This window comes from Durio zibethinus, chromosome 12 (assembly GCF_047325235.1).
Source record: "Durio zibethinus cultivar Kanyao isolate XHJ-2024 chromosome 12, ASM4732523v1, whole genome shotgun sequence".
Taxonomy (NCBI): domain Eukaryota; kingdom Viridiplantae; phylum Streptophyta; class Magnoliopsida; order Malvales; family Malvaceae; genus Durio; species Durio zibethinus.
In genome coordinates, this window is record NC_143173.1 from 23,263,968 (window position 1) to 23,276,608 (window position 12,641).

The 12,641-nt window shown below is 33.2% G+C and overlaps 1 protein-coding gene and 2 pseudogenes across 2 annotated transcripts; 2 read left to right on the forward strand and 1 right to left on the reverse strand.

The window, feature by feature from the left end:
* The first annotated feature begins 1,835 nt into the window (after positions 1-1,835).
* LOC111296536 (akuammiline synthase 2-like) lies at positions 1,836-4,399 on the forward strand. The gene is made up of 2 exons (XM_022890902.2): positions 1,836-3,393; positions 4,005-4,399. The coding sequence occupies exon 1, from the start codon at positions 2,034-2,036 to the stop codon at positions 3,357-3,359; it is 1,326 nt and encodes a 441-aa protein (XP_022746637.2). The 5' UTR covers positions 1,836-2,033; the 3' UTR covers positions 3,360-3,393; positions 4,005-4,399.
* Positions 4,400-4,514: 115 nt separating this feature from the next.
* Positions 4,515-7,777, reverse strand: LOC111297784 (fatty acyl-CoA reductase 2, chloroplastic-like; annotated as a pseudogene).
* Positions 7,463-12,545, forward strand: LOC111297785 (uncharacterized; annotated as a pseudogene). The gene is made up of 4 exons (XR_016326344.1): positions 7,463-7,697; positions 9,320-9,389; positions 9,679-10,638; positions 11,892-12,545. The product of XR_016326344.1 is annotated as an uncharacterized LOC111297785 (transcript).
* Positions 12,546-12,641: the final 96 nt, after the last annotated feature.

A 12,641-nucleotide genomic window follows, 5' to 3' on the forward strand; every position in this document is an offset into this window, starting at 1 on the left:
TTATCAATTAATTAATTTTTAAAATATTTATTTTCATTTAATTAAACTCTCAGTTGAATGAAAATTAATGATAATGGTTAATTACTATTCATTTAAAAATTTAATTAGATAAAAATAAATATATTTAAAAATTAAATTTATTATAAAAAAAGGATAAAAACTTAAATAATTAATTTTAATTTAAAAACCTTTTTTGCACATCAACCTTAAAATAATCCAACGCCTTCATTAAAATACCCTCCATCACAAATCACAGGCCGGTGCTTCAAAACAAGTTTTCCTCAAAATAATTGGTCTCTAGAAGTTTATTAGAGGGCCATTTTTTTTTAACTGTGATGAAGATATTTAAATTGTTTTCAATATATCAAAGCCAAAAAGACAATCCAAAAAATGCTTATGATCTCTCATTCGTAGACTTTGATGCCTTTATTTTTATTTTTTTTATTTGAATAATTTTAAATTTAAATTATTTAGATTATTTTAAATTTAGATAGATTCCAAATATTTTAAGTTCACATTATTTGACATTCATATTATTTTAAATTTGGCCCATTTCAAATTTGATTAATTGTGAGGTAATTATAGTTCTAATAGTTTCAAGTTAAATTTTAATCTTTTTGAGTTTTAAATCATTACGATTTTAAATTATTTCAGCTTTAAATTGTTTTAGGTTTATATTATTTCAAATCCGAATTATTTTTTTTCAAATTTAACACGTCTCAAACTTGAATTATTTTGAATTATTTTTGGAGTTTGGTCAAAATTTTGCCTCCCTTACCTATCATAAAAATGATTTGCTCATATTTTGGAAAAGAAAACCAACATTATTTATTGTTGGAGTAAAGAAAATATACAACATTTGCTTAGGATCCATTTGAATCCAACTAGAGTGGCACTACAATGAGACTTTAACCCCTTGTAATTATGTTTGGATTCTATTAAAGAAGTTTAGGTTAAGTTTAAATTTTATCGTATTTTTATGTCGTGCAATTGAATTCATTATATCATCAATTGAATTTAAATATTAATTTTAATAAAATTTATTCAACATAAATTTTTTATTTAATTTTTTTTCAATTATAGTTATAATAATTTTTTTAATTATAATTACAATAATTATTATTATTATTTTTAATCTCATCGCTCAATCAAATCTTAGTAAGACAATCGTGCCGTCATATTTTCACTAAAGGTTTTATGTCCAGTGAGCTTTTATGTCTTCCACCAGGCTTCTTTTTTCAATTTTGCCGTTCACTTTTTTTTTTTTCATTTTTTCCCTTAAAAATATCATGCCATTGTTTTTTATTTTATTTTATTTTTTATTTAAAAGTATTAAAATAACTTTAATAATTTAACATAATAAATAAATTTTATTACATAATAATAAATAATATTAATCTGTATTAATATTTTGATTGAATAAATACTAAATTCTATAATCAATAAATATTTAATAAATTAAAAATTAAACATTTTCTAATTAATATGACTTAACAAAAATTTAATAAATTTTATTATATATTAATAAATAATATTAATATGTATTAATATTTTGATTAAATAAATACTAAATTTTATAATCAAATAAATATTTACTAAATTAAAAATAAATATTTTATAATTAATATGACTTAACAAAAATATATAATTACATGAATAATAAAAATAACAAACTTAAGTACAATGTTTTAATGGTTATTTCCTATTTCACTACACTTCATCTGATTTATTGCTGTTTTTGTATTTAAACATAAATTTCACTGTTAATTTTAATCTTGCTGATATAGTACTTACATCACCACTACAATAACTAATCTCATTATCATTGTAACTTTACATCTCACCGTCTATTTAAATGAACCTTGAGCTCATGTTTTACAGAAGAGAGGGGTTTGGCCAGTTGTTTTACCTTTTAGCTTGTAAATTCAATCCCCCATCCGCCAGTTTCATCATCTGATCCAGAAACTTACAAATCGTAGCAACGAAGAAGAAATATACCTTTTTCTTGACGAGAAAAGATTACCACGATCGAGATGGAAGTTCGTATTACTTCAAGGGAAATGGTGAAGCCATCTTCCCCGGATCTTCATCTTCTGAAGCCATTCAAGCTATCACTTCTAGACCAACTCAGTCCACCAAATTATGTTCCATTCATCTTCTTTTACACCAAACATAGTGATTCCCAGTTCGAAAGTTTTGCCCAAGTCTCCGACCATTTAAAAAAATCACTCTCAAAAACCTTGAATCAGTTTTACCCTCTGTCTGGACGGACGAAGAACAACCTCTATGTTAGCTCTTACGAGGAAGGAGTGCAATATGTTGAAGCCAGGGTAAACGCCTGCTTATCTGATTATATCGAGCAAACAGATCTGGAGTCACTGAACCAGTTGCTCCCATGCCAACCCTTTTGCTATATTCCAAACTCTACAATACCGCAACTAGCTATTCAATTGAGCATCTTCGATTGTGGCGGCATAGCTCTAGCTTTCTGTTGTTGCCACAAGATCCTTGATGCATCAACCGTTTCTGCTTTCCTGAAAAGTTGGGCAGCTTTTAGTCGAGGGTCCAACGGTGAAATTCCAAATCCTGATTTGTTAGAAGCACCGTCACGATTTTTTCCTCCGATTGAGTCTACGCCACCAAATACCAGCATGAAAGGCCTTTTTTTCAACGAAGGCAGGCGTGAGACAAGGAGTTTTGTGTTCGATGCTAATGCAATTGCCACTCTAATGTTCAAAGCCAAAAGCAAACGTTTGGAGCTTCCTAGCCGAGTCGTAGCTCTGAGTGCATTTTTATGGAAACATGCCATCCGGGCTTCTAGATCAACTTCTGGAATTCTAAAACCAGCCATTTTATCCCAGTCAGTGAATATTCGGCAAAAAATGAAGCCACCATTACCCGATTATTCAATTGGAAATCTGTTTCTGTTGCCAATTACCACATATAACTCAGTCGAGAAAGATGTAGAGTTACATGACTTGGCTTATCTAGTGAGAGAAGGAGTGGAAAGTGTCACCGGTGATTTCCTGGAACTTTTTCAAGGTGAAGAAGGATTTAAAGTTATGAGTAACCAACTCAGTCAGATAGCAGAAATTGTCTCAAAAGGAAACGCACAATTTTATATTTTAAGCAGTTGGTTGAATACTCTCGAGGGAAAAGAAGATTTTGGATGGGGAAAGCCGACCTTGTTTAGCATCCCAGGGGTTGATAGTCATAATCGTGAGTTCAGCAATTGCATTATTTTAAAAGGGACAGGGCAGCACAAGGCCATAGAGGCATGGGTCACTTTATCCGACAAAGAGATGGCTTTTTTGGAACAAGATCCCGAGTTCCTCGCATTTGCTTCTCGAAATCCTTAATATGGCAAAAATAAGATTTAACAACATCAAAAAGGTATTTCCAAACTTAAAACCATTGTTGTCAAGACTATTTTTTTCATTTAAAGTTCTGTTTTTTTTTTTTTTTTTTACTTGAAGATGTCAGGATTTAGACCCGGACAAGTAGAACTAAAAAAGAAGCACGACAACACAGCTATTGAAAAAGTTGTGTTATTTTCAAAGTCTTCTATGGCGTGTAATTCTCAAATGTATAAAATTTTCTTGAAAACTAGAGTTAGTGCCAAGTAGTTATTATTCATTAGAAGGAATTTTGCTTTCTCAGTTCTTGAGAAAGAGCTGGTTTAACTGTTTGTGAAATATGAAAATTTTCTGGTGCTACTTCATGACTGTTTTTAATGGGAGAAATGGGACTGAGTGGTTTTCTATACTATTAGCATGAGATCCAGGTTTTGGATTAAAGCACAGGAAGAAGTGATAATATTCTCAAATTTAATGTGGATGGATCTGGCAGGGAGAAGCCTGGGTTGATTGGCTTGGTCATGTTACATGCTGTGTCCTAAGAGAATCTTATGTTCCGTTCTTGGGATTTTTTTTCTGTACCTCTAGCTCTAGGTGTTCAAGATTATAATTTTGATGGGTTGATGGCTATTAAAATTACTCTTGCAGGTGTTCTTAATCTGCTCGACTAGGGAAAAAAGGCACTTCTTGTTGAATCTGACTCTTCTAGACCCTGGGACAAATGATCAAATTTAAAGAAATTGACAGCTTAAGAAAAACCAAAGGCATTATGTATTTCGTCGGTGTTTCTTAGGGAAGCCAATCAAGTTGCAAACTCCTTGGCGAAACTTCATTACTCTGTTTATATGTAATGTGCTTTATCATTATCAGCATTCTCTTCAGTTTGCATATATATTACAAAGAAATCCTGCTCTTCATAGCTTATGCTCCCTGGTTTCAATGATGAATTTGATTTCAGTATATTGCTTGATGATGAATTCAGTGTTATAAAAGATCAGTTTTATTATGCGAATAGTGATGAATAAAGATGAACTTCACTGATAAATCCCCCATAGGAGTTGAATTACATCACAAATAAGAAGGTTAAGACTTCTCTGCCTTCTTTGGTTTTTCTAACATAAATAAAATGTCTTATTGCATAAATAATTAGTATAAGATCTAGCTAATAGGTGAAGAAAACATCCCTCTGCCCTTCAAAGCATGCCTCCTTAAACCAGGAATGTGGACATTTCTTATATAATCTTTCCAATCTACGCTTCCCACGTTAAATCCAAAGTTTCTCCTCTTTCCTTCTGACATGAACTCCATTAGTCTGTCAGTTTTGCTATTGTCAAACCTGAGAGTTGTGGATTTGATATTCTCCTATGTCAGTTCTTATGTTTCACATTAATGAAACAAATCCAAACAAGTAAATAAATAAAAGTTGTTGACTCAACAAAATATAAGTCAACAATGATTGGTTAGGCAATTTCTGATCCTGTCTTTCAATTGTAATTTTGTTTTTCCCCACAATCCATGACTCAGAAATAAGAACCGACCAAGACTTAAAGATTGCAGGCAATGTAAAATCCACGACTAATCAGAGACTAATACAACAATTGACTTACCTTCCACCATAGAATCTGTATGGCTCATATATATTAGCCAAATACTTTGCTAGATCCACTGACTTCCCGCATATTGTTTCAAGCTTCCGTTACGGTTTTCCACTCCAAGATGCCACTTCTATCAATCCAGTTCTCTGAATAGCATCTCTCCAGAGGTGAGCAGAAAAATCCTCAATGGAATTAAACAGTTTCATTGATGGAACATGGATTGGACTACCCTTTGAGTCCAGAAAAGGTGAGGAATTGTAGCGCTCATAGAGCACTTTGGCTACCCCGGAAACCAGTGGATTTACAACTGAGGATGCAATGTGGTAGATGTTTTTATCTGGTTTTGGGGTCATTCCATGTCTTGCGATGGCTGCCAAGGTTGCATTGACAACCATGTCTGCTGGAACCTGTTATCCGTCATGGTCAGAATGCAGTAAGCCTCCATGAGTTTAAAATAAAATGTGAGGAATGGGATTTTTTTCAATGTTAATTTATCAAGCACTATAGTACCAAAATCAATACGTGCGAAGTAGACAATGATTACTTACAACATCAAGTACTCCATTCGGATCAACCACGAAACCTGTTAGCTGCCCTTTCCCATAACATAATACTATTGGATCATCATCCTAAGAGAGAAAGAGAGGGGTATCTCTTTGTCAGAAATAGTTGCATCATAGAAAAAGTTCAATAACACTAGGTCGAATTATCACTATTGGTATTTCTCCTCTCACGCTATTGATCGTCATTTCTCCCATAGCCTTCGTGAACACATACGTGTCTTGCCATCCATATTTTCTAGTGCTGATCAGATGTTAATCATCGTGTCAATACTTTGATTAAATCCCCATTTTTTGTCATATTACATTAATCAAAAAGGAAATGTAGAAAATAAATTAGCATATTGAGAGTATGATTCTAAATGTTCATTAATCTATTCTCCTCAACCTTCTCAAGCTTAAACCACGTCAATGCCTTTGAATGGAAAAGAAGAGAATGAGAATTCTCACCTTTCTAAACCCAATACTTTCATTTTCTGAGCCGCTTCACTTTCATGACATCCTTTCTTTGAACTTAAGAGTCAATACTAACCATTTTCAACAACTAATTCATGTATTGATCTCGGTTTGGTTTCAGAAATCCCTTGCAATGCAATCTCCTATGTCGAACGCGTTTTCCATAATTCTTCCTTGTCTCTGGCCATTAACATATGCTGCACATGAACTAGAACAAATCTCCTTAAGTTTATATATATATCAAGTTGCTTCTGGAATCAACAAATGCAAAAGTAAACCTAAAAGCTGTACAAGAATTTATATAGATGCCAGATAAGCCACAAGAATTGACATTAGCAATCAGTTGTTCTTGAAGAAATTTCCTGAAATCTCATGAGTTCTCATATTTTGGTATTGATATACTTGCCTGCTGACACTTGCAAAAAGAGTTTAAGTTTCTTGCACTTCTTGGCAAAGCCCATATGGTGAAATACTCCTCTTGTGTTTTTGTCTCTAGCAACATCATATCTGCTATTCGATAATCCAATAAATATTAATTAAATTTGCTGTCATTAATGATCAGATTTCACAATTATATCGACATCTTCTGCAATCAAATCGCTGAATCACCATCCAATCCAAGATCAGATTCACATACATTTCCTACCACTGGAACTAGTTTGCTCAACATGAAAATATGGTAACTATTCCCATATTTTTGTTGCAGGCACTTGGAAAGCTCTGCATTTATGATATAAAACATAAACTAAAATTTGATTCAATAGCAAGAAAAATTGTTCAAACATGTGAGAATCAATCAGCACAAGAAAGAAAAGACACAATCATACATAACATACTTTTCAATCTTTCAATTGCGGCTTCTTTGTTTTTAGCCTTGATCAAGAGCAATCTCTTCTCAACATCAGGCACAGTTCGTAAAATCTTCTCAACAGGAACTGCTCATAATTAATATAATAAAAAGATGGTTAAAATGTGTTATAGGTTTCTATACTCTTCGATTTTTAGGAATTTAATCCCTATAGTATTATTTAAAGAAATTTAATCATTAAAATATTGTTTTTAAGAAATTTAATCTCTATAGTATTATTTTTTAAGGAATTTAATTCAAGTACATTGTTAACAATTGAACTGAAATTCTTAAAAAATAATTTATAAGGATTATATCCTTTTAAATAATACTAGATGGATTAAATTCCTAAAAATAAAAAAGTACAGGGATCTTGTGGCACATTTTGATCTAAAAAGATTGAATAATGTAAAGTTATGAAAGTAAAATGAAAATGATGAGTAGAAAAAAATTGCCTTTGGCAAGAAATCCAGTTGAACCAGTAACAAAAAATCCTTCCCTCTAAGAAACTTAACAATGCCAATGCCCTATTGCAGCTCAGCTAAAGAATTAGTTGATCCTCCATAAGGCACCAAATCTTTAACTGCAATATCTGTTGACTGTTCCCATTTTGGTTTTGGTGACACCATTAAGCTTCATGCATCCATAATGGCTGCATTACGATTAGCATTAACCATTTTCGGTCTTTGTCTCAAAACTGAAGAAACCCCACTAATCTTCATGGCACTGCTTCTTCCTTGGCAATGCACAAAAATGCTGATCTTTCTCCATGAGTTGCATTTGTTGGAAACTGTTGCAACTTTGCTTGGTGCAACAGAGAAAGAATTGAGGAACAAAGCCCCCTTCAGGTTCCAAGAAAAAGAGAAGTTGAGAAGGGATAAAAGTATGATCAACCAATTAAAGCATTTTTGGTAGTTAAAAAAGAAAATTTGTTGGCTTAACAACTTAGAACTAGTAAACTGACTGTGGCCTATAAAAAAAAAAAAAAAGAAAATTTGTTTGGTTTGGAATTATAGAAAGAAATTGAAAGGAGAATTAAAAAAAGGAATTAAGAAGAATGAGTTAGGTATAATTTAATATTTATTTGATCTTATTTAAAGAGAGATTTCATGCAAAGGCTCTCTTTATGCCATTTCTTTCAACAATCACACTTCTCATCAGGGGCTAAGGTGGAGGAAGTTGTTTTTGCTTGATTATATATGTATCTTCGGACAATTACTCACTTGACTATATATTTGGTATAGTTTGGATTTTAAAATGTTAGAAAAGGGCTAGAGCTAACAATTTTCGTGCTTTATAAAATATTATTACGAAAATTATGAAATATATTTTTTATTAAATTTATTTATAACTTTTGTTAAATTCTTAAATTATTTTATTTTTATAATTTTTTATTTTTTTAATATTATATCATCTTATCATGATCAAATTAAAATAAAGGAATGGAATGGAGTGCGTAGGCAAGCGTAGGTTGGGGTTTGGGCCATAGTAATTTAGCTTATAGGGTCTATATGCTTTGTTTCGTTGCTGAAAAAAACGCTAGAAAAATTGACGATGAAAGATGATGAAAAAAACGAAGACAGATTCGAAATCGAACAAATGGGGCCAAAAAGGATAGTTATATTCCGACCTGACCTGATTAAAAGCCCATGAGACTGGAATTGAACCGGACCGGAATGGGGACAATTCAGCAAACCAAACAGGGAGGCGGAGTTTTCGGTCGACGTAAAGGACCGTTAAAACAGTTAAATATAAAAACAAAAAAAAAAAAAGGGAAGCTACTGTAATTTTACCTTTAGTCTTTTCAGATATTCATTTTTCTCTTTTGAGAGAACGAGAGCCATTTAAAAAAAAAAAAAAAACTTAAAAGCCAATTTTGAGTGTCAAATCCTCGAATTACTTTGATCAGATATCTGGACTCTTCAGCATTTCAAAATGATGGAGGTATTTCTCTCTTTCTTTTTTTTTTTTTATTCTTTTTGTACTTTTCGTGCCACATCTGATTAATGGAATAATTAGAATAATTAGAATCTGGTTCTTCAATTTTTATCCTTTCAAGATTACGAATTTAATGCATTTTAGGTTTTTCTTTTGTTTCGTTGTCCTGAAATTGGGAGTGCTTATATTGAAAGTTTTGGTGATTGGATCTTTGCAAAATTAATTGGGATTTGGTCAATATCAAATTAAGCACAAAGAATGAGCCAACGATTAAAAAAAGATGAAAATTTGTGCTTAGTTAGGGTGGAAATTATTCCTTTTCAAAATTTTCATATTTTTTTTAGGATAGGACCTGCAAATCATTGAATTTATGACATTATATGGCCACATTTACAGAAATTAAAAGAATTTGTTGCACTCCATCTTTTTGCCATATGAAATCCAAGGCTGGTCGATATTTATGAAGAATTTTTTAATTTTTATTATTCTTATGAGTTAATTTTAAAGAGAGAATCATAATCATTTGCTGGAGCTTCCTTTTCCTTTTTTTTTTTTGGTGAATTTGAGGGGCTGATTTGGGTGAAGGTCCAGATGTAGACAAGGCCGTGGCAGTGATAATGTTACATGGATTCTGCGGGTGATACTTTGTGATAAACGTGATTCTAAAGTTAATTGACTGTTCGAAATATTTCTCAATTTTATTTACCCCTTTATTTTTCAGATGGACAGATCAATGTTTTTAACTAGATGACATTGTTTTCGGAGAAATCTGGTCACCCATATAAGATGTGAACCTGTCTTTGTTTTTCTATTAGAAACTGGATCAATATGTTTCCTTGTTGCTGATAGGCTATTGGATTTAAAAGACTTAAGTCTACAACTCCTTTTGGTTGCCAACTGTTTTTTTATCAAACCAACTAGTGATGTGTTGTAGCTGACATCATTTTGTGGGCATCTCCAAGTACGGATCCTCCTGCAGGTGATGTAGAACTTGAACCAGAGAAGATCAATGGTGCGAAAGGGGCAGGTCCTGCATTCCACTGTGACCTTTGTGACACAGAACTAGTTTACAAGATAGCTCAAGCACTCCTCCCAGGGTTAGCTACAGCTTGTGTCGACAATACAACAGGTGGTGTTTTAGGTCTCCTGGTTCAGTAGTAGCTGATATTAGAAAAGAAATGGTGGAGTATCTAATTCAAAGAAGTGAAACTTTTGTGGCCGAATCTGTTGTCTTGGAAGGTGGTCCTGATGCAGAAGCATCTGACCATCCTTATGATATCATTGCTAATTTTGTTGATGACTTTGCAAGTTCAAGGAGGAATTGGTTTAGTCGAGTTTCAGCATGGCTACTAAGTGAGAAGAGAGAAGACAGGATAGATGATTTTGCACAAGAAATGGAAATTAATCGATTTTGGTCGATAGAAAAGAGAGAAGCAATTGTACAAACTTTGCTGAAGAATGTTGACGTCAAGAATGGATTTCACTGTGACATGAAATTTGACTCAGCAGATGAACTTTCTTTGCATGTGCCAACTAGCAGCTATAGATCAATAAACTGCGAAAATGAGGGATGTGATGCTAGATTTTCAGCTAATCAAACACCAAAGCATGATTCAGTTTGCCCCTTCAAGATAATTCCATGTGAACAAAAGTGCTCAGATAGCATCATGAGACGAGAGATGGACAGACATTGCATAAATGTCTGCCCAATGAAGCTTGTGAACTGCCCTTTCCATTCAGTGGGTTGCAAATCAGCCATACCTCAATGTAAGATTGAAGAACATCATTCTGCAAACCTCCATTCTCACATGCTATAAATTCTTCAAGGCATTTACAAGGAAGCATCCGTAGAGGTTCTAAGAGAACGGGTGGAGCAACTAGAAAAGGTGAGTCAAAATGTGATTGAAATTCCTTGCTTCAATATGTATTTAGTTTTCTTTTTGTTTATAAAGACAACCAGTTTCTAAATATCAAATGAGAGAGATAAAGTACTATTTAAGCACTGGATATCTTTCTTTGCCGTTTGTTAATCAATTCCGTGACATAATGATGAAGAACTTTATAGAATTATCTAACATTATAACTTTTATGACTAACTTTAGTTTCTCACTCAAAACAATAATACCTAGGAGAAAGCTTTACTAACCCAGTGTTTTTTCAACCAAATCAGTTAGTCTGTACTTACCGAACTGCAACTTTGGGAGCAGAGGACAAATGTTAATGGAAGTCATATAAAAGATGCATATGAGATTTAGTATATGAAGATCGATATGAAATTAGGATGAGTTGCTCATGCACATGCATTTAGCAGCCTTTCTTTCTTGTATGGCTGATTGCTTTTCAAGATATGCTGTGTAGGCAGTTGATGCACGGTACTTAAGTGACCTGAGGAACCTTAATCAAATAAAAGCTGTGGATTACATCTATTTGTGACCATATTGATTCTTTTTTCCCTTTTATATTCAAATTCAAGCAATGCTCTCACACAGATGAGGATTGGGGATTCAAACCTAGGAGTTACAGTATTGGTTGTTACATGTCACTGAATGTTTTTGAAATGCCAAACCTTGGTCACTTTTCTTATATGGTCATGCTATGAACCTCCATGCCTTCACGATAATTAATTTCAAGTAGCTTCTGTTGATACACCACATTTTTGTGATACCAGATGCAATTTGACAATTTTCTTACCCCTGCTTTTTGTGCTTCATTTATTTTCATCAAACATCTGATATTATTTGAACACTTGAGGAAAGAAAGAGAGTAACAACCAGTCATGAAGAGTTAACTAAAACACAAATGGCAATTACTGCACCTACATGTGAATTGATAAGTGCTTCTGTATACATGCTAAATGCTAGGAAGGATTAGAAGAAAAGAGTTTCTGCTATCTGATAGACCTTCAAATTTTCATTATATAATTATAATGGGACTGTAAATGAAAGTCTATGGTGAAGCTCAACTTCAAATTTGCAGCATAAATGGATAAACCGTTTATGGTGGAGCAGGAATCAATGAGAGTCATCTCTGACATAAATTGCCGTGTGTTGCTATGCTGTTCTGATCCTTTTTTGTTTACATCTAGATGAAAATTTTCTTGTCTCTTTTAATCAAAGCTACTTTTTTCTTTTCTCTATAGATATCTTCTGGTAAGTTGGCAAACATCCGAGATGCGAGATCTCTGACATTCAGAGTCAAGGATCTTGATGCACAGCTTGGGCCGTTGGAAGTTGGTGCAACAAACAAAATTGATGAAGAAGCCACCAAGACCACAGCAAAGCTTGAATCTCTGAAAATTATTGACTCAAACAAGGATACTGAAAAAGTTGCCAAAATTGAAGTCATAGATTCTGAAGCGGAGCCTCAATCATTAGAAGTTACTCAAACAAACAAAGATAGTGCAGAAAGTGCAAAAACTGAAATCGAGGATTCTGAAGCAAAGGCGTGCTCAATAGATGATGCTGCAACAAACAAAGATGGCACAAAAGGTTCAGAAACAACAGTGAAAGATTCTGGAGTAAGGCCGCTATAATTAGAAGTTACTTGAACTAATAAAGTTAGTGAAGCAGTAATGGAGGTTTCAGTCAAGGATGATGAAGGAAAGCTTCAGCCTTTGGAAATTAGCACAATGGACAAAACTAGTGAAGATGGTAAGGAGACTTCAAACCATGTTCTTAGCGAAGTTGAAAGCTAAGGACTGATTTGTTGGCTAATAGTTATTTAATCAGCTGTATACACGAAATGAAGAAATCTTCTACTTCTCCAATATATGACTGCATGTGGATTTTCCCTATGTTCTTTCCTTTTGTTGAATTTTGGGGCTGTATTCAATACCCCTAAACCTTTTTGTTAGCTTAAATCCCTTTCATAGCATACTCTTCATTACAAT

Coding starts and splice junctions, on each gene's coding strand:
- LOC111296536 (XM_022890902.2), top strand. CDS start 2,034: ATGGAAGTTCGTATTACTTCAAGGGAAATGGTGAAGCCATCTTCCCCG.